The 27,954-nt window shown below is 53.7% G+C and overlaps 3 protein-coding genes across 3 annotated transcripts in view; 2 read left to right on the top strand and 1 right to left on the bottom strand.

Annotated features, from left to right (window-relative positions):
* Positions 1–159: 159 nt before the first annotated feature.
* On the top strand, positions 160–9,355 carry LOC311166121 (uncharacterized protein; the record flags this gene model as incomplete). The annotated part of the gene is made up of 4 exons (XM_084227600.1): positions 160–269; positions 4,206–4,332; positions 5,021–5,096; positions 8,349–9,355. The coding sequence occupies 4 exons, from the start codon at positions 160–162 to the stop codon at positions 9,353–9,355; spliced, it is 1,320 nt and encodes a 439-aa protein (XP_084083726.1).
* The window catches only part of LOC311166120 (uncharacterized protein), a 219,203-nt gene continuing 193,642 nt past the window's right edge, over positions 2,394–27,954 (top strand). The window contains exon 1 of the mRNA XM_084227599.1: positions 2,394–2,428. The gene's annotated coding sequence lies outside the window, so the exon portion shown is untranslated. The remainder of the gene's footprint in view (positions 2,429–27,954) is intronic.
* Positions 19,289–27,758, bottom strand: LOC311166125 (uncharacterized protein). Its single transcript, XM_084227605.1, has 3 exons — positions 27,721–27,758; positions 22,292–22,357; positions 19,289–22,142 (listed from the first exon to the last, which is right to left on the bottom strand). Exons 2-3 carry the CDS (start codon positions 22,311–22,313, stop codon positions 20,548–20,550), a joined length of 1,617 nt encoding a protein of 538 aa, XP_084083731.1. The 5' UTR covers positions 22,314–22,357; positions 27,721–27,758; the 3' UTR covers positions 19,289–20,547.

Below are 27,954 nucleotides of genomic sequence, written 5' to 3'. Positions count from 1 at the left end.
GAGTTTGGGGCAATTGTTGGGGTTTTGGAGAGAATGACTGGGGTTGGGGGAGTATGGGAATTTTGGGGGGTTTTGTAGATTTTGGGGGTTTGGATTTTGGGGGGCTTTATTGGTGCTTTGGGGTGTGAGAGTCTGTCCGAAATATCCTTCAACTGCCTCATGACCGTCAATGAGAGACCACTGAAGATCCCCCTGTCCACAGGCCTTTGGCTTCGCAAGCCAGGAGGGCATGATGACCTGACAGCACTGCCAAGCTACTGTCGCCACAGGTGTGTGTATTTTCCTGCACGCTACACTGCCTCCAGGATAGGAACATTCTGACCTTTTTGCAACAGTAGCTCTGAGATTTCTTCTCTCCCAATTCCTGGCCTGGTTGGACTTTTACTGGTCCCTCAAAGAAGATCCCTTCTGTTTATTTACACCCACCGTGACAGATAAACTGAGATCCATGAAATCCCCATGGGAAAAAGCCCCTCCCAAGGACTCTCCAAGGGCTGGGACTGAAGCCCCCGGCCCAGGGGAGGTGCACGGGGGGAGGAAAGCTGACCAAAGCGAGATGGATGTTGCAGGTGCGAGCACCCAACCACGAAAACAATGGCTCTCACCCACTGAGATATGGACTGTGCGCACCCTTCTTTCAAATATAATAGATTCAGTTTCAAAATCATTCCCTTTCCCCATCAAAAAGAGTATAATTGGAATCCTGATGAACTGCATCTCTGAGATCTCCCCAGACGTGAACTGGTGAACTCCATCGGCTGGACACCGAAGGACCTTCGCCGTTCCACGTTTGGTAGCTAAGGACCCTTTCCTTTTTCCTCCCTTTTCCCTAATCTTTCCCTTTTCACAACCCTTACCCAACGCATTTTTGCTGTGTTTATTTCAATGAAGCGCATTTGTTTTGATTATTGCTGCAAACCCCCCTGTACCTTGTTGGTTCTTTTTGCACCCTGAGATCCCCCACGAAGCATCACGGAACCTGCCCGCAAGGACAGATTGTGACATGGGGAGAGATGTTTTACTGGAGGCTTTTGGAGGTTTATTGAAATTTTTTTGTATTTATTATAATTTTGGAGGAATTACTGGGATTTTTAGCATTCTCTTGAATTTTTGGGGGTTTTATTGGAATTTCTGTGGGATTTGGGGTGGTTTTATTGGAATTGTGGAGGCATTCACAGGCATTCTTTGGAGGTCTGGGTTATTTAAGGAATTTTGGGGTTTTTTTGAGATTTTTGTGGGATTAGGGAGGGTTTTGTGGGGTTTTTTTGGGTGTTGCCAGGATTTCTTTAGGTCTTGGGGGGGATTTTGTGTGACTTCTTATGGATATGGGAACATTTTTGGGGGATTTGCAGGGCTTAATTGGGATTTTGGGAGGCTGTTGGGATTTCAAGAGATTTTGTGGGCTTTTATTTGGATTCTAGGGTGTTCTAAGTAGATTTTGTGAGATTTAATTGGGATGTTGTGGGTTTTATTGGGACTTTTGGGGGTTTAAAGGAGATTTTGGTGCCTTTTAGCCCTTCCACATACACAGGGACAACCCCAAAGCTCGCTCAGACAACCCAAGGCCCCCATAAATTCCACTAAAAACCCCCAAAATCCCCTAAAAATTACAATAAGATCCTCCAAAACCACAGAGAATCCCACAAAAATCCCAGTAGAACTCAGCAAAATTTTAAAAAACACCCAAAAATTTCAATATATCCCCCCAAAAAACCAAAACCCCAGTAAAACTCCTCAAAATCCCAAACCCCCATAATTCACAACCCCCCCCCAAAAACCAATAATTCTTCTCCAAAAAACCAATAATTCCCTGGTAAACAACAAAATCCCCCAAAGGCCAAAAAAGCCACCACCAAAATCACCAAAACCCTCCCAGGACACTCTCAGGACCCCCAGAGCCCTCCCCAAACTCCCCCAGGACCATCCCACACCCCCAGAGCCCTCCCAAGACCTTCCCAAGACCCCTCCCCAAAACCCCCCCGGACCCTCCCACGTCCCCCCCCGAGACCCCTCTTAGGACCCATCCGCACCCCCCAGGTCCCCCCGCAATGCCCCAGGACCCTCCCCGGACCCCCCAGACCCCCCCAAACCCCCGGACCCCTCCCCAAAGCCCCCCCAGACCCCCCGGACCCTCCCCCGCCCCCCCGATCCCCTCTCGGGCCCCTCCCGCTCCTGTCCCGAGCCCGGCGGGTCCCGGCGGCGGCGGGGAAGGGGGCGCCGCTTCCGGATCGCCTCTGATTGGCTGGGGCGGCGCGGGGAGGCGGGCGTTGCTGAGGAGAGCCGCGCCGTGACTGGTTAGTTTGGGAAATGCAGCGCGGCCATTGGGTAAATAGGGGCGGGGCGCATCGCTATTGGCTGGGAGCCCGTGCATGCGGCGGTGGCGGGCGACTGTGAGGGGAGAGCGGCAGAGGAGCTGAGGTGAGCTGAGGTGAGGCCGGGGAGAAAATGGGGGGGGTTTGGGGCGCGTCTGAGGCGGGTTTGAGGAGAAACGGGGGATTTTTGGGGGCATTGACGGGAAATAGGGGGGTGTGCGGTGGGTTTGGGCGGAATGAGGGGGTGTGAGGGGGCTTTGGGGGAAGCTTGAGAGGGTCTGGAGCATTCTCATGTGGGTTTAGGGAGATCAGAGAGGAATTGGGAGGGTCGGAGGGGATTTTGGGTGGTTGTGAGAGGAACTGGGGAATTCTGAGGGGTTCTGGCGTGTTCTGAGGTGGGTCTGGGGTTCTGAGGTGGGTCTGGGGGGAATTTCGGGGCGTCTGAGGTGATTTCATAGGGTTTGGAGGGAATTGAGGGGTCTGAGGGGGATTTGGGGCAGTCTGATGGATTCGGGGGGGTCCCAGATGGGTTTGGAGTGAGTTTTGGGGAAATCTGCATGGGTCTGAGGGTCCTTGGGAGGTATTAGGGGTCTTGGAGAGGGTTTGTGGGTCCGGAGTGGTCCTGGGCCACACTTGGGGGGCTCTGGAGGTCCTGGGGGAGGGTTGAGGGTCCCGGAGGGTCCCAGGCCTGCCCTGAACCGGGGTCTGGGGGTCTCAGGGGAGGGGGCACAGCAGGGGTTCCCCCCCCATTTTTGGGGGTCTCCCATGGTGCCCCTTCCCCAAAAAGCTCCGAGGGCACCCTGAAGTGGCTCCTGTTCCCCTGGCCGGTGCCCCTGATCCAGGATGGTCCCAGTGAGTCTTGGGGGATCTGTGGGGATTTTGGGGTTTTGAGAGGGCTTTGGGAGATTTTATTGTGATTTTACGGGAATTATTGGGTTTTTGGGGAGCATTACTAGGTTTTGTGGTGGGGTTACATGATTTTGGGTTTTTTTTTGGATTTGGGGTTTTTGGTTTTTGGGGGATTTTATTGAGGTTTCCTGGGTTTCTTGGGGGGGGGATTTATTGAAAATTTTGGGAGTTTTTTAAAATTTTGGCGAGTTTCAGTGGGATTTTATGGGATTCTCAGATTTTGGAGGGATTTTTTTTTTTTTGGGGGGGATTTTCAAGGTTTCTCGTGGAATTTTGGGGGGGGGGGTTTGGGGTTATCCTCAGATGTGAGGAAGGGCTGAAAGGCCCCGCAATCTCCTTTAAACCCCCAAAAATCCCAATAAAACCCACAAAATCCCAGTTAAATCGAACAAAATCCCATTAGAACACCCTAGAGTCCCTATATAAGCCTACATAATCTCTTGAAAACTCAATAAACCCCCAAGAGCCCAATTAAACCAAATTGTCCCCAAAACCAAAAAAAAGTCCTTCAGAATCCCCTCCAACACCCAAAGAAATGCTTGCAACACTGAAAAAACCCCATGAAAACCTCCCAAAATCCTACCAAAAAATTCCTTAAAAAACCTAGACCTCCAAAGAAACTCACTAAATACTCCCAAAATTCCAATAAAAACTCTCCAAATCCCACAAAAATCCCAATAAAACCCCACAAAATTCCAGAGAATCTCACAAAACCCTCACAAAATCCTAGTAAAACCCCACAAAATTAAAAACATACCTAAAAATTTAGATAATCCCCCAAAAACCCCCAGAGAAACACCCCCCATAAAATCCCCCAAAACCCAAACCCCCAAAATCCACAAACCCCCAGAATTCCCCAACTCCCCCATCCCCAGTCATTCTCTCCAAAACCCCAGTAACTCCCCCCAAATTCCCACCAGACTCCCCCAGCCCAAGCAGCCCCAGATGCCCCAGCCCTGCCCAGCCCTCCCTGGTCCCTCCCAGGCCCGTCCGGGGCCGCGGCCAAAACTCCCCGGAGCGAGCGCGGAGGGCGCGGAGCGAGCCCGGAGCCCATCCCGGGCTGGGCCTCAGGCTCGGCCCCTCGGGGGCATTTTGGGCCACACTGGGCAGGGTGAGGGTGGGCTCAGATCCTGGCAGAGATTCTCAGGCTTTCAGGGTGGATTTTAGGTGCCTTTGGCTGATTTTGGGCCAAATCTGGTGGAGTTTGAGGGGGGATTTTAGATACCTTGAATGACTTGAGGCCCATGTGGCTGAATGTAATCCTGTGTGAGAGATTTTAGTTCCCTATTTTTGATGATTTTTGGCCCATTTGAGTACGTTTTTTGCTTCTTTGGGTAATTTTAGGTCAAACCAAGTCCTCTTGTGTTGGTTTCCTGGCATGCTTGGCTGACTTTAGGTCAATTGAGGTGATTTTTGTCAAAACCAGATGGATTTTAGGCTCCTTTGGGAGTTTTTAGACCAAATCAGGTACTTTCAGGGTGGATTTGAAGCCCATTTTGGAGATTTAAGGATGATTTCAGGCCATTTGAGGGAGGTGTAAATCAGTTTGGTCAATTTTGGGCCCCTTTGGTCGTATTTTAGAGCCCTTTGGATAATTTTAATGCTGTTAGGCTGATTTTAGGCCAAACCTGGTGGATTTCAGCTGCATTTGAGGCCCTTTTGGGTGATTTTAAACCAAACCAGGCCCTTTTAGGACCGTGTGTCCCCTTGGCCCCGCCCCTTTACCCTCACGGTTCCGCCGTTTCCCCGCCCCTTTCCCATCACTGTTCCCACCCTTTCCTTGCTCCCTTTCCCCTCAGGGTTTGGCCTTGGGAATGGGGGAGGAGGAGGAGGAGGAGGGAGGAAGAAGCCAAGCGGCAGCAGGAAGCAGCTGGAGTAGGGGAGAGGGAACCCTGCAGTCACCACAGCCCCGGGAGCATCGCCCCCCATCCCGCAGATGCCCAGGGAGGGGGAGCTCAGCCCAAATCTGCCGGGGGGTGCCTGGGTTTGGGGTTTTTTGGGGGGATGTTTGCAGCTGGCAGGGCTCCAAAACTGAGCCGCAGATGGCCCTTGGGGAGACATTGGGGGTTCCCCAGGAGGTGTTTTCAGGGGGTCCTGGGGCCTGCAGTGGCTGCTCCCGGTATGAGCCTAGTTGGTCCCAGTCATTCCCTATGATGATGCAGTTTGCTCCCAGCACTGTCCCAGTTGCTCCCAGTTCCTGCCACTTTCATCCAGTGTGTTCCCAGTTGTCCCACTTGTCCCCTAGCATAGTCCTAGGCACTCCCAGTATGATCCCAGTCTCTCCCAGCAGGGCCCTAGTCACTCCCACTTGCCTGCAGTGTGTTCCCAGTTCCCCCAGCACACTCCCAGTCACTCCCAGTTTGGTCTCAGTCACCACCCATGTGGTCTTAGACACTCCTAGTATATCCCAGTTACGCTGAACATTCTGGCAGTCATTGCCAGGCACTCCCAGTTTCCTCTGGGTGGTTCGCTTGCCCCCAGTTTTCGCCCAGCTGCTCCCAGTTGCTCTAATTATGTCCCCAGTTGGCTCCCAACATGGACCCAGTAGCTCCCAGTATGCCCCAGTCAGGATCCATTCACACCCACTCTGATCCCAGTCTGATTGTAGCCACCCCCAGTCTAATCCCAGTCATTCCCACTCTCTCCCAGTGTTTTTCAGCATTCTGCCAGTTGCTCACAGCCAATCCCAGTCAATCTCAGCCTCAGTGTGATCCCAGTCTAAACCAGCGTGGACCGAGTTGTTCCCCGTGTGGTTCCATCACACCACTGTGATTACAGACACTCCCAGTATGGTCCCAGTGGCCCCTGCTATAGTCCCAGTCACTCTCCATATGATGGGAGCAGCATGGTCCAAGTTTCTCTCAGTTGCTCCCAGTAGCCCAAAGTGTGATCCCAGTTGCTCCCTTTCAACTCCAATATGATCCCAGGAAGCTCCAGTTTGATCCCAGTCACATGTCAGCACTCCCAGTGTGGTTCCAGTATAATCCCAGTTGCTTCCAGTCTCTCCCAGTATGGTCCCAGCTGCCTCCAGCATGGTTCCAGTTGCTTCCTGCTTCAACCCAGTCAGTCCCAGTATGATGCCAGTTGCTCCCAGTTGCTCCCAGTCAGGCCTAGTATGGGGGATGATTGCAGGGTGTGTTCCCAGTCGCTCTCAGATACTCCCAGTATTAGTCCAGTCCCTCCCAGTATGATCCAGAGATGAGCCCATTCCAGTGCTCCCTCCCATTCCCTCCAGTATGAACCAGTTCTTCTCTACATGGTTCCAGTTGCTCTCTTTCACGCTCACTTTCATTCCAGTCACTCCCAGTATCTCCCAGTGTAGCCCAGTTCCCTCCAGCTTGCACTCAGTCACTCGCAGTTCCTTCTAGTGTGATCCCATTTGCTCCCAAGCACTCCCAGTCAGCCTCAGTGTATTGGCACTCAATGCCAGAATGATCTCAGTCACCTCCATATGATCCCAGTTGATCCCAGTATAAGCCCAGTAGTTTCCAATCACCTCCAGCATGCAGCCAGTCACTCCTAGTTGCTCCCAGTTGCTCCTGGCATGATCGCAGTTGCTTACAGCTGCTCCCCGTGACCCTCAGCAGAATCCCAGTCACTCCCAGGATATCTCATTTGCTCTTAACATGGTCTTAATTGCCCCTGGCCAGCTCCTTCTCACCCCTAGAATGATCCTCCTATGATCCAAGTACAACCCAGTCCCTGGCAGTGCTGCCACTGCTGGGATCCCCTCTCCCAGCTGTCCGAAGAGAAGCCCCAGGGGCTGACATTGCCCAGGCAGGTTCCCCAGCAAGGCCCAGTTTGCCTCTCCTTTGGCCCTGGCCGGTTTCCCCCACGTGCAGTGGCTGGGAGCAGCCGAGAGTCCCGTGCTGCCATCCTGACCTGTCCCGGCTCCATCCCCACTCCCCGTGGGAATGGGGAACCGAGGGTGTCGCTGATGCTGGGGGAGGAGGAGGAGGGAGGGGAGGGACCAAGGGGGACAAGGAGGTGGGCTTAGAGAGGAGGAGGAGGAGGGGGAGGGGAGGTGAAAAGGAGGGGATCAAGGCAGAGAGAGAGCAGTGATGGTAGGAGAAGGAGGTGGGGTTAGGGAGGGGGGAGAGAGGGAGGAGGGATGGAAGAGGACAAGGGGGTGGGGTTAGGGAGGAGGAGTGGGGATGTAAGAGGAGGAGCAGGAGGAAGAGGAGGGACAAAGGCGGATCAAGGCTGAGTAAAAGGAAGGCACACTTGAGTTGTCCTTGAATCCGCAGCCCCCACCTGTGGGATCATCCCTGCCCCCCTTGCACAGGTGAGCAGGAAGTGAGAGCTCGGCCCTCGGTCCCTGGTTTGGGTTTTTCTGGGCAGGATGTTTGGAGAATGAAGCAGTCCAAGGCTGAGCAGAAAAGGCCCCTTGGGGGGACATTGTGGGGCAGAGGCAGTCTGGAGGAGCAGAGCCCTGTGTCCCCCAGGAGCCCAAAGTGGGGAGCCCAGAGAGGGGGGAGCGCTGCCATTGGCGGGACCCTCAAGAGCCTGGAAAGGGGCAGGGGGGACTCCTTGGAGCCCCTGCAGCCCAGGGCCTAGAATGAGGGGAAAAGGGACCCCGGGAGCCCAAAAAGCCCTGGCATCCCAAAATGGGGAGAGCAAAGAGGGGGGAGCTTTTGGGATTGCAGGGACTGCCAGAAGCCTGGGGAGGGCAGGCACTGAGGGGAAGGGGGATCCCCAATGGAAGCATGACCCCCAGCAGCTGGGACAGGGGGGGAGCCCCTGGGGAGGGACCAGGGACGGGGAACTCCTGGGAGGCTTTTTCAGGGTGGAATCTTGGTATTCGGGAGGTTTATCTGGAGCCCAGATGGCTGGTGACTTGTAGAGATGGACTTGGGCAGAGGGACCTTCAAACTCAATGAGCTTATCCCTTGTCCTCCCCATACCAGGGTTTCCTATTGCCAACACTTGGAAGACTGCAAGGAAGAGGAAGATGCCTGAGGACAGGCAGCCGGTGAGGAGGAAGTCAGTGCCCCTTTCCCCCTCTCTCCTGCTCCATCTCCTCGCCCAGCACGGCTCCTGGCTGCAGGACAGCTCTGGGAGAATCTCCTTTCCCTTCTCTGTGGCACAGAGGCAAATCCCATCCTGTCCTTGTCCTTCCTCCCCCAGAGCAGGAGCTGAGCATGGAGAGCAGGGAGGACAAATCCCCGCAGCAGAACCTGTTGGAAGAGGCAGTTTTGGGCAGCTCCATGGCGCAGAAACCCAATGGGAAGAAAAAGCTCCGGAGATCCTGCACGAGGAGGGGCTGCAAACGCAGATCACGGGGATGTGAAGGGCAAAGACCCAGCCTGGGCCGGGAAGGTGGCCAGAGATCGAACCGGTGCTTGGAGCTGGTGCTCCATGAGCAGCTCCATGATGGGGGGAAGCCCCACAAGTGTGTGGAGTGTGGAAAGAGCTTCAGGTGGAGCTCTGAGCTGATCAAGCACCAGAGGACCCACACTGGGGAGAGGCCCTATGAGTGTGATCAGTGTACGAAGCGGTTTCAGACCAGCTCAAATCTCCTGCAGCACCAGCGCACGCACACAGAGGAGAGGCCCTTCCGCTGCCCCGACTGCGGGCAGCAGTTCAGGCAGAACTGCAATCTTGTCAGGCACCGGCGCATCCACACTGGGGAGAGGCCCCACGAGTGTGGGGATTGTGGGATGAGCTTCAGCCGGAGCTCCCACCTGATCCAGCACCAGAGGATCCACACTGGGGAGAGGCCCCACAAGTGTGAGGAATGTGGGAAGAGCTTCAGTCACAGCTCGAACCTAATCAAGCACCGGCGTATCCACACCGGGGAGATGCCCTACGAGTGTGGGGAATGTGGGAAGAGCTTCAGCCAGCATTCCACCCTGATCATCCATCAAAAGATCCACACTGGAGAGAGGCCCTACAAGTGTTCCGAGTGTGGGAAGAGGTTTAAGACCAGCTCCCATCTCCTCAGGCACTATCAGATTCACACAGAGGAGAGGCCCTTCTGCTGCCCTGACTGCGGGAAAGGATTCAAGCACAAATCCACCCTCATTGCCCACCGGCGCATCCACACCGGGGAGAGGCCCTACAAGTGTCCCCGGTGTGGGAAGAGCTTCTCACAGATCTCTACCTTGATCCGACACCAACGGAGGCACCAGTAAGGGAAGCCCTGCGAGTGCCCCGAGTGTGGGAAGAGCTTCCTGCCTTCTCCAGCTCCATCCCCCACTGGAGGACCCACCTTGGGCAAAGTACTGGAGACCAACATTCCCTGTGTTTCCATGTTGGGAACACACCTGACTGCTTATCCTTTTTTTTTGGCCTCAATTTTGTTCTGATTCATCTTCATCCCTTAAAGGCAGCCAAAACAGTGTTAAAGAAATTGATTGAAGATGTTTAAAGTCCAGAAATTTCAGAGGATTTTGAAGGGGAATTGATGGTTTGGGGACAATATTCTTAGATGTGTGGGTTCTGGGGGGATTTTGGGCAGTGTTCTCCATCTCTTTGCACTCCAAAAGCCAAGAGGGTCACCTCAAAACAACTCAATCCTACTGAAAACAACAACCTTAATTCATGCAGGCTCAATCCCACCTCAGAATGGTTTGTTGCTACCTCAAAAAAACTCAATCCCACACCAAACTCACTTGATTCCACAGCTGCCAAAGTGTGATGGGATTGGATGGAGATTAAGAGAAGTGGGATTCAAATTTGGGGTGGTAGGATGAGGATTGTGTGGGGCTGGGTGGGTGGGATGTATTTTATAGGAAATAAAACTTTTTCAGAGTTAGTGATTTCTGTCCCATTGATTTTCTGTCCGTTGCAGTTCTGTTTGCAGAGTGCCACCTTCTCAGCCTTTAATTTGTGTCCACCTTTCTCTCCTGCCTCTCTTTGCCCGCTCTGTTTCTCTCTCAGTGTTTCCCTTGAGCCAGGGTAGCTGCCACCAAAGACCCTCCCCTGATTAAATTCCCAATGCAGGAGCTTCAACAGCCATGGCTGAAGTTCTGAAGGCTGGCAGTGAAATGTCCCTGTGGGATCTTGCTCCACTTGGCTTTTGGCCCCTTCTTCAGAACTCTGCCTTCAAGGGCAGGAACATCTTTTCCTGGCTGGGAACTGGAATTCCAGAGCCTTGGAGTGTGTGCCGTGCAGAACCATAAAGACTGAGATCATATGGTCTGGGATCCTAGAGACTGGGACCTCACAGACTGGGACCATGTGGATCAGGAACACACAGACTGGGATCATGCAGACTGGGATTGTATGGGCTGGGATTGTGCAGGTTGGGATTGTACAGACTGGGATCACATGGACCGGGATTTCACAGGCTGGGACCATATGGATTAGGACCAGAGACTGGGATCATACAAACTGGACCATATGGACCGGGATGGCAGTCCCATATCAATGTGAACCGAGGGGGTCCCGCCCTGCCCAGGGGTCCCTCCCCATCCTGGGGCTCAGCCAAAGATCCCTGGAGTGAATGCAGAGGTCCCGGAGGGATCCCAGGGCCAATCACATTTCCAATCCCATTTCCAATCCTGATGCTGGTCCCAGAGTAATCCCGGCACTGATCCTGGTCCTGGTGCCAGCCTCGGTCTCTGTGTCACTGTGACAATGGTGCCCAAGGACACCACGGTGACACTGGGGAGTCTCAGTCCCGGAGCACTCCCGGTGCTGATTCTGGTTCTCGTGTTGATCTCAATCCCAGAGCAGTGCCAGTCCCAGTCTCGGTCCCAGAGCGGAGCCAGTCCCGCTGCTGGTGCTGGTTCTGGTGCTGGTCTCGGTCTCAGCCCTGGAGGGCTCCTGGTCTCGGTCCTGGTCCCAGTCCCAGAGCAGTCCTGGTGCAGGTGCCGGGTTCCAGTCTCGGTCCTGATCCCAGTCCTGGAGCGCTGCCGGTGCCAGTCCCAGTTCCAAAGGGCTCCTGATGCCGGTCCCAGTGTCAGTCTTGGTCCCAGTGCCAGTTCTGGTGCCGGTTTTGGTCTGGGTCTCAGTCCTAGTCCCGAGGCCGGTCCTGTAGCACTGCCAAGCTCAGTTCCAGTGTTGGTCTCAGTCTTGCTGCTGGTGCTGGTTCTAATGCTGGGTTTGGTCTCGGTCCCAGAGAATTTAGGTCCATTTGGATGATTTTAGGCCAAACTGGGCAGGTTTAGGGTGGGTTTCAGATCCCTTGCAGTGATTTCAAGCCTTTTAGGGTGGATTTTAGGCCCCTTTGGCTGATTTTAGGCCAAAGCTGGTGGCTTTGAGGGGGGATTTTAGATCCCTTTGGATGATTTTAGCCCCATTTGCGTGGGGTTTGGGCCCATTTGAGTGATTTTAGGATAACCTGGGCAGTTTTAGGGTGGATTTTATATCCATTTGGCTGATTTTAGGCGTGTATGGGTGGATTTTAGGCCTCTTTGGGTAATTTTAGGTTGAAGCAAGCGTTTTTGTGGTGATTTTAGGTCCCTGTGTGTTATAGATGGCTAATGAGATGATTGGCTCTCCCAATGAAGGGATGAACACTGTGTGAATATTAAGAGAAGCTTTATTGATGTGAAGTTATGTTATTGCAGTCTGTTGTTTCGATGTCCTCTGTTCTCCCCACAGTCCCCTTTCCCCGGATTGTCACCATCCCACAGCCTGAGTCATCCCGCACAGGCGCAAAGAAGGCGAGTCCGGAAACTTGTTCCATGGGGAGGGGGCGGGGCATGACAGCACTGACCCTCCAATCAAGGTGCAGGAAAGCGGACTCCACCAATAAACAGCAAAGAAGAGTTGACTGACAGGCTTTGGGAGGGCCAGGGTTGGCTGATGCAACCCCTGGGGTCCATCTTGAGGAGGAGCCAGCCCCGTGGTGGGCAGCCACGAGGGGAGCTCCCAGGCCAGATTGTCCTTATTTAGGCCTTTTCTTGTCATTTGTGTGAAAGTTGAATAAACCTTTGAAAATTTTTAAAGTGGGCAGTCATTTCTCACACTAACCAAAGGTTCCTTTACTGGATTTTGGTGCACAGGAGAAACACCAACCATATATTCTCAAGAGGTGAAAATTACTCAAAATTTCATTGGCAAAGTCCAGAAACTTTAGAAAATGATTTAACAGAACATCCAATTCAACATAAAACACCATAGCAGTAACTTCATTAGCTCAGTCCATTACACCTGGAAACCTTTAAACACTTCAGTTGTTGGACACCAAAAATGTTCCGTATCAAAAGCATTAGAAGGAGAAGATAGAGAGACAGGAAGACAGAAGCTCTATAGAGAGAAATGCCTATGGCCACCAACTGCTGGGGTTCCAGTGTGGGTGAGACACAACCCAGGAGAAGGCTGGGTACGGACCAGAGGCTGAGCACCTGCTCCGTGTTTTAAGCCCCTGGGCCTTCGTGGGCCTCCCCCCAAGTGGGACTTGTGATGGCTCAGGCAATCAGAGCCTGGGTTAGCACTGCCTGCTGCGGGACTGACTGACAGCTCATCCCAAGGTGTCTCGGGACAGCGATCTCATCCAGCCTCTGACAGCGACCATGGTGACACTGGGGAACCTCATGGAGCCATGGGTCACTGTGACAATGCAGGTCCAAGGCCACCACGGTGACACTGGGGAACCTCATGGAGCCATGGGTCACTGTGACAATGGTGCCCAAGGACACCATGGTGACACTGGGGAACCTCATGGAGCCATGGGTCACTGTGACAATGCAGGTCCAAGGCCACCACGGTGACACTGGGGAACCTCATGGAGCCATGGGTCACTGTGACAATGCAGGTCCAAGGCCACCACGGTGACACTGGGGAACCTCATGGAGCCATGGGTCACTGTGACAATGCAGGTCCAAGGCCACCACGGTGACACTGGGGAACCTCATGGAGCCATGGGTCACTGTGACAATGCAGGTCCAAGGCCACCACGGTGACACTGGGGAACCTCATGGAGCCATGGGTCACTGTGACAATGCAGGTCCAAGGACACCACGGTGACACTGGGGAACCTCATGGAGCCATGGGTCACTGTGACAATGCAGGTCCAAGGACACCACGGTGACACTGGGGAACCTCATGGAGCCCAGAGTCCATGGTGACTCTGTGGGGCCTCACGGAACTGAGGAGTCCATAGTGACTGACAGGCAAGATGTCTTTACTGATGAGTCGATGGGTGAAAGTGGGGGTGTTAACATCTTTGAAATGTGTCCTAATATCTCTACTAACATCAAATAACAGGTTTATTACAGAGCCCAGACAGCTTGGCTCCTGAAACAGACAAGTGGGTGTGCATGATCTTGAGTTTGGGTTTGGGTTAAAATGACAGGATCAAGAGGGGAATATGGGGTGGGCAGTTCAAGAAGGCTGTACCTTCCTGGTACCTCAGCCAGGGGGGAAAGGAGGAGGGCAACGTGCAGCCAGGAGCTTAGGATAAAAGGAGGCTGTGCCCTCTGAAACCTCGAGAGAGAAAACCCCGTGGGGTTGAGCCCTGATGGATTCTCTCCCTTTGTTCCAATAAAGTTGAAGGACTCCTCTGTCTCCTTCATGGACACTGGCTTTTCATAGCCTAATTTTCTGTACATGACATGTTGGAATGTCATGGAACCAAGGAGCAGTTGTGACACATCAAGGCCCCTCTGGAACAAAAAAACCATTGCTGACAGTACGGAAACTCATGGAACCAAGGGGCCATTGTGACAATGCAGCTCGAAGGACACCATGGTGACGCTATGGAAGCAAAGAGACCATTGTGATGCTCTGGTGCCTCACGGAATCAGGGGGACCATTGTGAAACTCAGGTCCCCTGTGGAACCAAGGGCCAAGGATGAAGGTGTGGGGCTGTAGAACCAAGGAGCCATTGTGGCACAGCGGGGCCACAGGGAGCCGAGGGGCCATGGTGACATTGCAAGGGCTCAGGGAAGCCAAGGGGCCATGGAGACACTGCAGAAAAAAGGAGAACACTATGACACTACAGGGTCTCATGGAATCAAGGAGACCATTGGGACACTGTGGGGCCCCATGGAACCAAGGGGACAGGGAGCAGATGTGGCTGGTTTGGCCTCCTGGGGGCTGCTGGACAGGTCTGGCTGACCTTGGCATGTCGAGGCCTGCTTCTCACCTGCCCCTGAAGCACTGGGGTGAGACGGAGTAAAAATTTTCAAGCGTAGAAATCCATTTTGATTTAAGTGAAATGTACATCTTTGAATTAAGTCTGTAGCTTGCTGTTTAGTCTCACTGCCTGTTCTCTTGAAGGGTCTGTGTCTAGAGAGACTGCTTCAGCCGAAGGACAAGAGATAAGGGGGGGAGAAACGAAGCAGACAGAGCAAGGCAACCTGACCCAAGAGTTCCTTCTGAAGAATTAGTAGCAAGCGTCACATGAAATCAGTAAAATGCATATGTATGAACCTATTGTGAAATTATATGCATATGTATTTGAGAGGGCCATAAAAAGAGACCTGAAGTTTGCAGAGATACGCATGTCATTTAGGGGAATGGTTCCCACATGTGTCCAGTGCTGTAAAAACATACCAGCTTTACAACTTTCACAAAGTTGTAGTTTTGGTTTTTTTCTGCAAAACAGGGGCTCTGGGCTTTCCTTCCTATGGAAGAGAACTGTCCTGATCCTCCTCCAGGGCCCTATGGCCAAAACTGGGATTCCTTCTCCAAATTTCCTTATTTGCAAAGATTGTTGTCACATGAAATCTGCCAGGAGAGACAGATCTGGCTGCCTTGGCTACCTGGGGGCCACCTCTCATCTGCCTTTGAAACACTGGGACCTTGTGCTTTTCTTTCCTATGGGAAAAACCATCCATCTCGACCAGGCACTCATGGCCAAAATTGGGCAACTGCCTCTGGAATTCCCTATATCCAAGGATAGCCCTCAGACAAAATCTGCCAGGACTGACAAGTCTGGCTGGCCGAGGCTTCCTAAGGGCTGGCCCTCATCTGCCTCTGAAACACTGGGGCTCTGTGCTTTCCTTCCTATGGAGAAGAACCGTCCTTCTCTTCTCCTCCAGTGTCCATGTCTGAAATTGGGATTCCACCTCTGAAATTCTGAATATCCTAGGGTTGCTCCCAGGCAAAATCTGCCAGTACCATCAAGGCTGGCTGGCCTTGGCCTCTGGTGGCTACCCCTGCCACACTGGGGCTGGGTTCTTTCCTTCCCATGGAGATCACTGGGACACTGTGGGGACCTCATGGCACCAAGGGGATCATTGTGGCACTGCTGGAGCCCATGGAACCCAGGGGATCATTGTGGTACCACTGGAGCCCGTGGAACCAAGGGGATCATTGTGGCACTGCTGGATCCTGTGGCACCAAGGGGATCATTGTGGCACTGATGGAGCCCATGGCACCAAGGGGATCATTGTGGCACCACTGGAGCCCGTGGAACCAAGGGGATCATTGTGGCACCACTGGAGCCCGTGGAACCAAGGGGATCATTGTGGCACCACTGGAGCCCATGGAACCAAGGGGATCATTGTGGCACCACTGGAGCCCATGGAACCTAGGGGAGCATTGTGGCACTGCTGGAGCCCATGGCACCAAGGGGATCATTGTGGCACCACTGGAGCCCATGGAACCAAGGGGATCATTGTGGCACTGCTGGAGCCCATGGCACCAAGGGGATCATTGTGGCACTGCTGGATCCCGTGGCACCAAGGGGATCATTGTGGCACCACTGGAGCCCATGGAACCAAGGGGATCATTGTGGCACTGCTGGAGCCCATGGCACCAAGGGGATCATTGTGGCACTGCTGGATCCCGTGGCACCAAGGGGATCATTGTGGCACCACTGGAGCCCGTGGCACCAAGGGGATCATTGTGGCACTGATGGAGCCCATGGCACCAAGGGGATCATTGTGGCACTTCTGGAGCCCATGGAACCCAGGGGATCATTGTGGCACTGCTGGAGCCCGTGGAACCCAGGGGATCATTGTGGCACTGATGGAGCCCATGGAACCAAGGGGATCATTGTGGCACTTCTGGAGCCCGTGGAACCAAGGGGATCATTGTGGCACCGCTGGAGCCCGTGGCACCAGGGGGCCATGGTGACCCAGTGGGGCTTCATGGACCCAGAGACCATTATGGCTCTGTGGGGCCTGATGGAACCATGGAGACCATTGTGACCCACAGGGCCTGGTGTCACCAAGGGGGCATTATGGCACCTCAGGGCCTCAGGGAAGCAAGGGACCACTGTGAAACTGTGGGGCCCCATGGAACCCGGGAACATGGAACAGGTCTGGCTGGTTTGGCCTCCCAGGGGCCACCTGACAGGTCTGGCTGATCTTGGGATGTCAAGGGCTGCCTCTCATCAGCTCCTGGAGCACTGGGGCTCCGTGCTTTCCTTGCTGTGGGAAAGAACTGTCTGACTTTTCAGATGCCCATTGCCAAAACTGGTATTCCCCCTAAAAAATTTCCTCTATGCAAGGGTATCTTGCAAAACAAAACCTGCCAGCTCTGGCTGGCCTTGGCCTCTGGTGGTCACCTCTCATCTGCCCCTGAAACAGAGGGGCTCTGTTCCTTCATTCCTATGGAAAAGAATTGGCCTGCTTATCCAGGGACCATGGCCAAAATTAGAATTTGGCCTCCCAAATTCTGTATATCCAAGGATTGCTCCCAGACAAAAGTAGCCAGGACAGCCAGGTCGTGCTGGCCCTGTCCTCTGGTGATTTTCTAAGACTATGAGCTGAATGTTTTCATTTGGAAACACCTTGGAGAGGGCCAAGAGATCTCCCAAGGTGGGGTTTGGAGGCCTCAGGCACATGAGCACTGTATAGGGACAAAGGAGCTCTGTGCTCAGTGGGGTGGAGACTGAGGACAGTGGAGCAGAGAGATAGGAGTGTTTAAAGAGCAATTTCAGGGATGGTGGATCCTTTTGACATAGCAGAAAACAGCATGAGAAAGAAAGAATTAATGCCAAGGGCAGCTGGGGAGGCCCAGACTGGACACCAGGAGAAAGGAATTTCCCTGCCAGGGCAGGGCTGTGGTGCAGCACGTCCCCAGCAGGAGCCTGGAGCAGCCCAAGGCTTTGTGTGGGCAGGCAGAGGCAGGCAGGAGGCAGAGCTGTCAGCAAAGGAAGGGCCCAGCCAGGTGGGGCAGCCGGGGGATGCCGACAGCCTGCAGGGACAGAGGCCAGGGCAGGGACACCGTAGGACAGCCTGGGCTGCAGAGGGCACAGGGATGGGCAGCAGCTGCAAGGCCCTGACAGAGCCAACTCCTGCAGCACTTTGGCCATGGCAGACACAAACAGCACCAAAGCCCCAGAGGGTCATTACAGTCCTGGTGCTGTGTCTGTGCTGCTGAGCTGGGCCGGGCTCCTGGCCCAGAGGCAGCTCCTGGCAAGGGCAGCGCTGCAGAGAGACAGCTCTGGCCAGGAGCAGCTCCTGTGCACAGCCCAGCAGGGCTGGGGCACGGCCAGGGCACCTCAGGGACACCAGCAGGGCACAGACAGAGCTCACAGGGGCTCAGCACTGGCAGGGGCTGTGGGATATCCCCGAGGGGGCTGTGTCACAGCGGCACTGTTGAGAGCTTTTTGCAGGACAATGGACATATGCAACATATGTACAGTCCAGCTTTCATAGATACTAAGGACACCATGCCCTTGAAGGACACAAAAGGACAAGAACACACTCAAAAGCAAACAGTTCAGGATGCAAAGGCAGACAAGAAAACTGCAGTGATATGCATGAAGAAGGAAGGTTAAATAAAATGAACTAAAATATTAAAATGCGTGCGTAAAAAGGATTTAACCAATCATGTATAAGCTTGAGGCATGAACAATTGAGAATAGTATAAAAATGGCTTGCTTTTTGTAATAAAATTGGCTTCACTTGTTCATATTGATCATGGCGTGATGTCCCAGTAATGACCCTCTGCACGGCACCTCTGTGGCTGTGTCACAGAGCCACAGAGCAGGTGGGATGTCAGAAAGGGGCTGTGTGACAGCAGAGTGGGCTGTATGACATCACTGAGGGGGCTGTGACATCGCAGAGTTAGCTGTGACATCACAGAAGGCGGCTCTGTGACATCACATAGCAGCTGAAAGACATCACATGGAGGCAGTGTGACAAAACAGAGTGGTTGTGTGACATCAGAGAAGGCTGTATGAAATCACCGGTAGCCTGTGACATCACAGGGGCTGTGTGACATCACAGGGGCTGTGTGAGGCCACTGGGGAGGTCATTCCACCCTGGCCCCCCTGTCACAGCTCCCCCCACAGAAGTCCAACGCTGCTCGTTCACTCTCCTGTGAAAATGTAAAAAGTTTAATAAAGTACTATGGGAGACCAGGACCAGGGAGCAAAGGTTATTACGGCCGGGTGCATCTTGGCACTCATCCAGGAGCACCCTGTTACCTTCGGGGATACCCCTAAAATACCTTTACCCTTACATCAGCCTGTTGGATATCCACAGACCCTCATGCATAGCAAACTTTTCCCCAAACTAGTTTACACGTTCCAAGAACTGTTTAGCATGGCTCCTCCTTGGATCTGCCTTTTTAGAGCCTGCAGATTCCTTGGTTGTGGTTTTAGTCCATTCTTATCACCTCCAGTTTCTGCGCCTTGGTCCACTCTGCCTTCAGACAGTGAGTGAGGACAGTTGGCAGATCTGTACAGGTGTCCTCATCCTGTGTGCATTGGATGTTATCCCATCCAAGCAGGCATTTTAACACAAGCAGCTATTTCTCTGAGCTTAATTAACATCAGAAATAAAAACTATATCTTTACAACAAAGTTACTTTAACACCACACATATAAAATCCATTTTAATATGTGTGAAAAGCCAATATTACAATATGTATCCATAACAATAAACCTCTCACTGAGTGATGGTAGATGTCAGTCCCATGGCCCAGTCCCAGTACTGGGAATTTTGCTCCCCTTACTGGGAATTCCCCTCCCCGTAAGCTATTTACCCCCATGTTTTTGAGGTCACTATTGTAATAGATACATATTATAATATTGGCTTTTTGCAGATATTAAAATGGATTTTATATCTGTGGTGTTAAAATAACTTTGTTATTGTCTTGGTTTGAAAAGCCAGATGCCTGCTAAGGAAGGCAGGAGCCTCCCATGGAATGGAAAATGCAAACCCCCTCTCTCTGAATTGTTATGATTTTAAAATTAAGGGGCTCTCAGGCAAAGATATGGGAATAGGAATAACAGTTCTTTATAAGGAAAAATTAAAAATACAAATGCAGTAGTAGAAAACTAACAAAACCCCACAGACAGAGTCAGAACAGGACCTGATCCCCTGTGGGTCGGGGTGCTGGCAGCAGTCCCAGTCAATGGTGGCTGCAGCCCTCCTGCAGTGCCCGGTGGGGTTCTGTTGGAGCTGGGATCCTGGAGAAGGGAGGAGTTTTCCTCTAAATCTCCAGGAGTGCTGTAGATGGGCCGGGTCTTCCTTGGGGAATCCAGTAGAGAAGGAAGCAGCTCCCCTGGAAATCCAGTGGGAAAAGGCAGCTCCTCTGGGAATCCAGTGGGAAAAGGGCTGATCCTCTGGGATTGCAGGGGAGAAGAATGCTGCTTCTCTGGAAATCCAGTAGGAAAAGGCTGCCTGCAGTGTTCCAAAGCTGAGATTCTATCCAGGTAGGAATGCTTGGCTCCTCCCACTGGGCAGAGCATCTCCCAATGGGATGATGACATTTTATCAGCCAGGCAGTGACACTCAATGGCCTGTTAACAGCAGATAATTAATAATTATTATCCATTTATCTGAAGGTAACTCCTGGAGGGAGGATTGGCTGTGGACGAGATAAAGAAAACTGCCCAATGACCAGAAGATAACTGCCCCACCTCTGACAGATGGCAAACAGAACACACATTTATCTTGCAATCCAGGACCTGTCCTCACTGCCTGCCCCCATTCTCCTGAGTTCATGGTGTCCAGGGAGGCAGCAGCTGCTGGTGCCGAGAACAAACGAGACGGGTGTTGGTTTCAGAGAGCTCCAGAATCCATTTCTGACCCCTGAAAGACAGGGCAAAGGCAGGGCTGTGGGGTTTTTACAGGATATCCCTGGGCTACAGTTAGGGTTTGAGTCAGGGGAGGAGTTCTTAGATACACAAGAGGGGTGAGATCAAATTCCTGCCTCTTAGGAAAAGGGGCACTCCACACAGAATGTGTCCCTAAATCCTGAATTCCACCTTGAACACCTGTAAAATGGTGGGACTTTAGACATCTTTGAACAATTTCCTTCATTTAACCCTGTTTGTGCTGTTTTAAAGGAATGAAGATGAAGCAGAAGGAAATTAAGGCCAAACCAAAAGGAGAAGGTGTGTTCCCAACATGGATCACAGGGAATGTGGGGCACCAGGGCTGTGGCCAACGTGGTTCCTCCCGTGGGGGATGGAGCTGAAGCAGCGCACAAAGCTCTTCCTGCACTCGGGGCACTTGCTGACCTTCCCTTACTGGTGGCTCCGTTGGTGTTTGTTCAAGTAAGGGCGCTGTGAGAAGCTCTTGTCACACTCGTCACACTCATAGGGCCTCTCCCCAGTGTGGATGCGCTGGTGGGTGATGAGGGTGGATTTGTGTTTGAATCCCTTCCCGCAGTCGAGGCAGCAGAAGGGCCTCTCCTCTGTGTGAACCTGATAGTGATTGAGGAGATGGGAGCTGGTCTTAAACCTCTTCCTGCATTTATCACACTCATAGGGCCTCTCCCCAGTGTGGGTCTTTTGATGGACGATCAGGTAAGAACGCTGCCTGAAGCTCTTTCCACATTTCCCACACTTGTGTGACTGTTTCCCAATGTGGATGTTCTGGTGCTGAATTAGGGTGCCGCTCTGTCTGAAGCTCTTCCCACACTCCCCACACTTGTAGGGCCGTTCCCCGGTGTGGATCCTCTGGTGCCTGACAAGGGTGGAGCTCCGGCCGAAGCTCTTCCCACATTCCTCACACTCGTGGGGCCTCTCCCCAGTATGGATTTGTCGGTGCATGACAAGATGGGAGTTATGCCTGAACCCCTGCCCACAGTCGGAGCAGCGGAAGGGCCTCTCGTCTGTGTGCGTGCGCTGGTGCTGCAGGAGACCAGAGGTGGTCTGAAACCTCTTCCTGCATTTTTCACACTCATAGGGCCTCTCCCCAGTGTGGGTCTTTTGATGGACGATCAGGTAAGAACGCTGTCTGAAGCTCTTTCCACATTTCCCACACTTGTGTGACTGTTTCCCAGTGTGGATGTTCTGGTGCTGAATCAGATGGGCACTCTGTCTGAAGCTCTTTCCACATTTCCCACACTTGTGTGACTGTTTCCCAGTGTGGATGTTCTGGTGCTGAATCAGATGGGCGCTCCGTCTGAAGCTCTTCCCACACTCCCCACACTTGTAGGGCTGTTCCCCAGTGTGGATCCTCTGGTGCCTGACAAGGGTGGAGCTCCGGCCGAAGCTCTTCCCACACTCCTCACACCTGTGGGGCCTCTCCCCAGTGTGGGTTTGTCGGTGCATGACAAGATGGGTGTTTCGCCTGAAGCCCTGCCCACAGTCGGGGCAGCGGAAGGGCCTCTCCTCTGTGTGCGTGCGCTGGTGCCTGAGGAGATCGGAGCTGATCTGAAACCTCTTCCTGCATTTATCACACTTGTAGGGTTGTTCCCTAGTGTGGGCCCTCTGATGCCTGATCAGGCTGGAGCTCCAGCTGAAGTTCTTCCCACACTCCCCACACTTGTATGGCCTCTCCCCAGTGTGGGTCCTCTGATGCTGGATCAGGTGGCAGCTCCATCTGAAGCTCTTCCCACACTCCAAGCACGTGTGGCGCTTCTCCCCATCACAGAGCTGCTCATGGAGCACCAGCTCCGAGCTCTGGCTCGATCTCCGGCCGCCTTCCTGGCCTAGGCTGGGTCTTTCCCCCTCAGATCCCCGTGATCTGCGTTTGCAGCCCCTCCTCGTGCAGGATCTCCGGGGCTTTTCCTCCCTGTTAGGTTCCTGTGCCATGGAGCCGCTCAAAACGGCCTCTTCCAACAGGTTCTGCCGTGGGGATTTGTCCTCCCTGCTCTCCATGCTCAACTCCTGCTCTGGGGAGGAAGGACAAGGAGAGGATAGGATTTGCCTCCATGCCACAGGGGAAGGAGATCCCCCCAGGGCTGTCCTGCAGCCAGGAGCCATGCTGGGCTGGGAGATGGAGCAGGAGAGAGGAGGAAAGGGGTACTGACTTCCTCCTTACCTGCCTCAGTGCCCCGGGGCATCTTCCTCTTCCTTGCAGCCTCCCAAGGGTTGGCAATGGGTAAACCTGGTTTGGGGCCAAAAAGGGATGAGCACATTGAGTTTGAAGGTCCCTCTGCCCAAGTCCATCTCTACAAGTCACCGGCCATCTGGGCTCCAGGAAAACCTCCCAAACAACAAGATTCAGCCCTGGAAAAGCCTCCCACAAGTTCCCTATCCCTGGTCCCTCCCCTCTGGTGTTTGGGGGTTGCCCCCGTCCCAGCTGCTGGGGGTCATGCTTCCATTGAGGATCCCCCTTCCCCTCAGTGCCTGCCCTCCCCAGGCTTCTGGCAGTCCCAGCAATCCCAAAAGCTCCCCCCTCTTTGCTCTCCCCATTTTGGGATGCCAGGGCTTTTTGGGCTCCCAGGGTCCCTTTTCCCCTCATTCTAGGCCCTGGGCTGCAGGGGCTCCAAGGAGTCCCCCCTGCCCCTTTCCAGGCTCTTGAGGGTCCCGCCAATGGCAGCGCTCCCCCCTCTCTGGGCTCCCCACTTTGGGCTCCTGGGGGACACAGGGCTCTGCTCCTCCAGACTGCCTCTGCCGGCAGCCGCCACCGGCACCCCACAATGTCCCCCTGAAGCAGAGTAGGAATTTTCCAGAATAGAAATCCAGTTTGATTTCAGTGAAATGTACATCTTTTGAGTTTAGTCTGTAGTTTGGTGTTTAGTCTGACTACCCGTTCTCACAAAAACCCTGTGCTTAGAAGGACTGCTTCAGGCAGAAGACTAGAGATAAGGGGGGGAGGAAAGAAGGAAACAGAGCAACCTCACCCAAGAGTTCTTTCTGATAAAGAAACATTAGAGGCAAGTACCTTGCAAAATCAGTAGAATGAATATGTATGAACCTATTGTGAAATTAGATGCATATGTAATTGAGAAAAAGATAAAAAGAGATCTGGAGTTTCCAGAGGTACACATGTGTCTTTAAGAGAACGATTCCCACGTGTGTCCAGCGCTGTAATAAACATACCAGCTTTACAACTTTCAGAAAGTTGTAGAGGTGTGCTTGCCCCGCAAATCACCCCCAAGGGGCCTTTTCCACTCAGCCTTGGAGTTCTTCACTCCCCAAACATCGCCCCAGAAAAACTCAACCCAGGGAGCCCCCAGGATATCTGGGCTGAGCTCCCCCTCCCCGCTCACCCACACAGTGCGGGGGCGATGATCCCACAGGTGGGGGCTGCAAATTCAGGGAGGTCTCGGCTGCGAGGTTCCCTCTGTTCAGCCTTGATCCGCCTTTGTCCCACCGCTTCCTCTTCCCCCGGCTCCGCCTCTTCCATCTCCCCTCCTCCTCCTCTGTCTTATCTCCAACTCCTTCTCCTCTTCCATCCCTCCCCTTCTATCCTTTCTCCTCCTCTTCCCCTCAACCCCACCTCCTTCTCCTCCTTCCATCACTCTGCTCTCTGCCTTCATCCCTCCTCTTCCAGTCCTCCTGACCTTCCTCCTCCACCTCCTCCTCCCCAAGCCCACCTCCTTGCACGGGACTCTCGGCTGCTCCCAGCCGCTGCGGGAAGGGGAAACCTGGCCCAGGCCAAAGGAGAGGCAAACTGGGAAAACTGGGGGCTGCACATCCAAACTGGGCCTTGCTGGGGACCCTGCCTGGGCGCTGCCAGCCCCTGGGGCTCCTCTTGGGACATCCAGGAAGGGGGAACGCACACAGGGCTGGGGGATACCAGCAGTGGCATCACTGCGAGGGACTGGGCTGGACTGGTATTGTACTGGGAGTGACTGGGATTATGTTGAGGGTGACTGGGAGCAGTTGTGAGCAACTGAAATCAACTGGGAGTGACTGGGAGCATACTAGAGGTGACTGGGAATAGACTTGCAGTGAGTGCCATTACACTGAGGCTGACTGGGAGTAGTTGTAAGGAAATGGGATCATACTGGAAGGAACTGGGAGTGACTGGGAAGGTGCTGGAGAGAACTTGCGTACACTGGGAGATACTGGGAGTGACTGGAATGAAAGTGAGGGTGAGACAGCAACTGGAACTGTGTGGAGCACAACTGGTTCATACTGGCAGGGACTGGGTTTGTACAGACATCACAGCAGGATGAAGTGCAATCACACTGGAGCTGAGTGGGATCATAGTGGCAGTGAGTGCCACTACACTGAGGCTGACTGGGAGTGGTTCTGACCAAATGGGATCATACTGGAAGGAACTGGAAAGATGCTGGAAGGAACAGGAGAACAGTGGGAGATACTGGGAATGACGGGAACCACACTGGGAACAACTGGGACCATGCTGGGGGCAACTGGGAGTGAGTGGGACCACACTGGGAGGGACTGGGATCATCTGGGGAGTGACTGGGACTAGAGTAGGGGCAACTGCGTTGAACTGGGACCATAGTGGGAGTGTCTGTAACCACAGGGAAGTGATTCAAGCACACTGGGAACAGCTGGGCCCATGCTGGGAGCAACTGGGATCACACTGGGGACTACTGGCATCCGACTGGGAGTGCTGAGGAAACTGGAAGCACAGAGGGGACCACCTGGGCTCATACTGGGAGCAGCCACTGCAGGCCCCAGGACCCCCCAACAACACCTCCTGGGGACCCCGATGTCCCCCCGAAGGCCATCTGCCACTTGGCTTTGGAGCCCTGCCAGCTGCAAACATCCCCCCAAAAACCCCAAACCCCCCAGCAGGTTTGGGCCCAGCTTCCCCTCCCCAGGCACCTGCGGGATGGGGGGCGATGCTCCCGGGGCTGTGGTGACTGCAGGGTTCCCTCTCCCCTGCTCCAGCTGCTTCCTGCTGCCGCTCGGCCTCTGCCTCCCTCCCTCCTCCTCCTCCTGCCCCGTTCCCGAAGGCCAAACCCTGAGGGGAAAGGGGGGTGCCAAGGGAACGCAGGGTCCTAAAAGGGCCTGGTTTGGTTTAAAATCACGCAAAAGGGTCTCAAATGCAGCACAAATCCACCAGGTTTGGCCTAATATCAGCCTAACAGCATTAAAATTATCCAATGGGCTCTAAAATCCAACCAAAGAGGCCTAAAATTGACCAAACCAGTTTACACCTCCCTAAAACTGGCCTAAAAGCATCCTTAAATCTCCAAAATGGGCTTCAAATCCACCCTGAAAGTACCTGCTTTGGCCTAAAAACTCCCAAAGGAGCCTAAAATCCATCTGGTTTTGACAAAAATCACCTCAATTGACATAAATCAGCCAAATGTTCCTGAAAGCAACACAGGAGGACCTAAAATCATCCTAAATGACTTGGTTTGACCTACAATTATCCAAAGAAACAAAAAAACTACTCAAATGGTCTCAAAATCACCAAAAAAGGGACCTAAAATCACCCATGCAGGATTAAGATTCACCCACATGGGCCTCAAATCATCCCAAAGGATCCAAAATCCCCCCTCAAACTCCACCATATTTGGCCCAAAATCAGCCAAAGGCGCCTAAAATCCACCCTGAAAGCCTGAGAATCTCTGCCAGGGATCTGAGCCCACCCTCACCCTGCCCAGTGTGGCCCAAAATGCCCCCGAGGGGCCGAGCCTGAGGCCCAGCCCGGGATGGGCTCCGGGCTCGCTCCGCGCCCTCCGCGCTCGCTCCGGGGAGTTTTGGCCGCGGCCCCGGACGGGCCTGGGAGGGACCAGGGAGGGACCAGGGAGGGCTGGGCAGGGCTGGGGCATCTGGGGCTGCTTGGGCTGGGGGAGTCTGGTGGGAGTTTGGGGGGAGTTACTGGGGTTTTGGAGAGAATGACTGGGGTTGGGGGAGTTGGGGAATTCTGGGGGGTTTTGTGGATTTTGGGGGTTTGTGTTTTGGTGGGTTTTCTTGGCACTTTGTGGGGCGGTTTTTCTCTGGGTGTGTTTGGGGTTTATGAAATTTTTTTTGATTTTCTTATAATTTTGTGGGGTTTTACTGGGATTTTGTGGGAGTCACTGAAAATGTTGGGGGATTTTATTGGAATTCTGGAGCCACTTAGTGAGATTCCTTGGAGGTCCAAGGATTTTAAGGAAATTTTGGGGGTTTGTTGGGGATTTTGGGGGGTTTTGGGTGTTGCCAGGATTTCTTTGTGTCTTGGAGGGGATTTTGTAGGGCTTCCTATGGTTTTGGGGACATTTCTGGGGGAGTTGTCAGGCTGAACTGGGATTTGGGGGGGGGTTGTTGGGATTCCAAGGGGTTTTGTGGGCTTTTATTGGGATTCTAGGGTGTTCTAACAGGATTTTGTAAGATTTAGTTGGGATGTTGTGGGTTTTATGGGGACTTTCAGCGGTTTTAAGGAGATTTTGGTGCTTCCCAGCCCTTCCCCATACCCAGGGACAACCCCAAAGCCCCCTCACGCCACCCAAAGCCCCCCAAAATTCCACAAAAGCGCCCTAAAATCCCAGAAAAAACTGAAATAAGATCCTCCAAAACCCCAGAGAACCCCAAAGAACCCCAGTGGAACCCAAAAAGATTTAAAAGTACTCCCAAAAATTTAAATAAATCCCCTCCTCCCAAAACCACTATAAAACTCCAATAAAATCCCCCAAAACCAAAAATCCCCCAAATCCACAACTCCCCCCAGAACTCAATAATTCTCTCCAAAAACATCAAAAATTCCCCCTAAACAACAAAATCACCCAAAGCCCAAAAAAGCCACACCCTAATTCCAAAGAAACCCCCCCAAAATTCCCAGAAAGGCCCTTTAAAATCCCCCCAGAACCCCCCAGACTCACTGGGGCCGTCCTGGATCAGGGGGCACTGGCCATGGAACAGGAGCCACTTCAGGGGGCCCTCGGAGCTTTTTGGGGAGGGGGCACCATGGGAGACCCCCAAAAATGGGGGGGGGGGGGGAAACCCTGCTGTGCCCCCTCTCCCCGAAATCTCCAGACCCCGGTTCAGGGTGGGCTTGGGACCCCCGGGACCCCCAATTCTCCCCCAGGACCGCCAGAGACCCCCAAAGTTGGCCCAGGATCAATCTGGACTCCCAAACCCTCCCCAAGACCCCCAAAACCTCCCCAGAACTCGCAGACCCCCCAAGTTTCCCCAAAATTCCCCCCAAACCCACCTGGGACCCCCCCCCCCCCAAATCCATCAGACTGCCCCAAATCCCCCTCAGACCCCTTAATTTTACCCAAACCCTATGAAATCCCCTCAGACTCCCCCAAATTCTCCCCAGAGCCACCTCAGAACCCCCCAGATCCCCTCACAACCCCACAGTTCCTCTCAAAACCTCCCAAAATCCCCTCTGATCCCCCTAAACCCACCTGAGAATGTTCCAGACCCTCTCAAGCTGCCCCCAAAGCTCCCGAAAGCTCCCTCAGACCCACCAAAGCCCCCTCACACCCCCTCATTCCGCCCAAACCCATCGCACACCCCACTATTTCCGGTCAATGCCCCCAAAATCCCCCATTCCTCCTCAAACCCGCCTCAGACGCGCCCCAAACCCCCTCCCAGTTCCCCCCCCAGCCTCACCTCAGCTCCTCTGCCGCTCTCCCCTCACAGTCGCCCGCCGCCGCCGCATGCGCGGGCTCCCAACCAATAGCGGCGCGCGCTGTCCCCCATTAACCAATGATCGCGCTGGACGTCCCCAGGCCGCCAACCAGTCACGGCGCGGCTCTCCTCAGCAACGCCCGCCTCCCCGCGCCGCCCCAGCCAATCAGAGGCGATCCGGAAGCGGCGCCCCCTTCCCCGCCGCCGCCGGGACCC

Source organism: Fringilla coelebs (assembly GCF_963513975.1).
Source record: "Fringilla coelebs genome assembly, contig: SCAFFOLD_40, whole genome shotgun sequence".
NCBI lineage: Eukaryota > Metazoa > Chordata > Aves > Passeriformes > Fringillidae > Fringilla > Fringilla coelebs.
Note: the sequence above shows the minus strand (reverse complement) of the source record. Positions and strands in the feature narration are given on the sequence as shown.

What these genes read in the sequence shown, in the direction of transcription:
- LOC311166125 (XM_084227605.1), bottom strand. Translation starts at nt 22,313, where the DNA reads ATGCCCCGGGGCACTGAGGCAG. An exon ending in GCCCCGGGGCACTGAGGCAG is followed by an intron (nt 22,143 to 22,291) that starts GTAAGGAGGAAG and finishes CTTCCTCCCCAG; the next exon opens with AGCAGGAGTTGAGCATGGAG.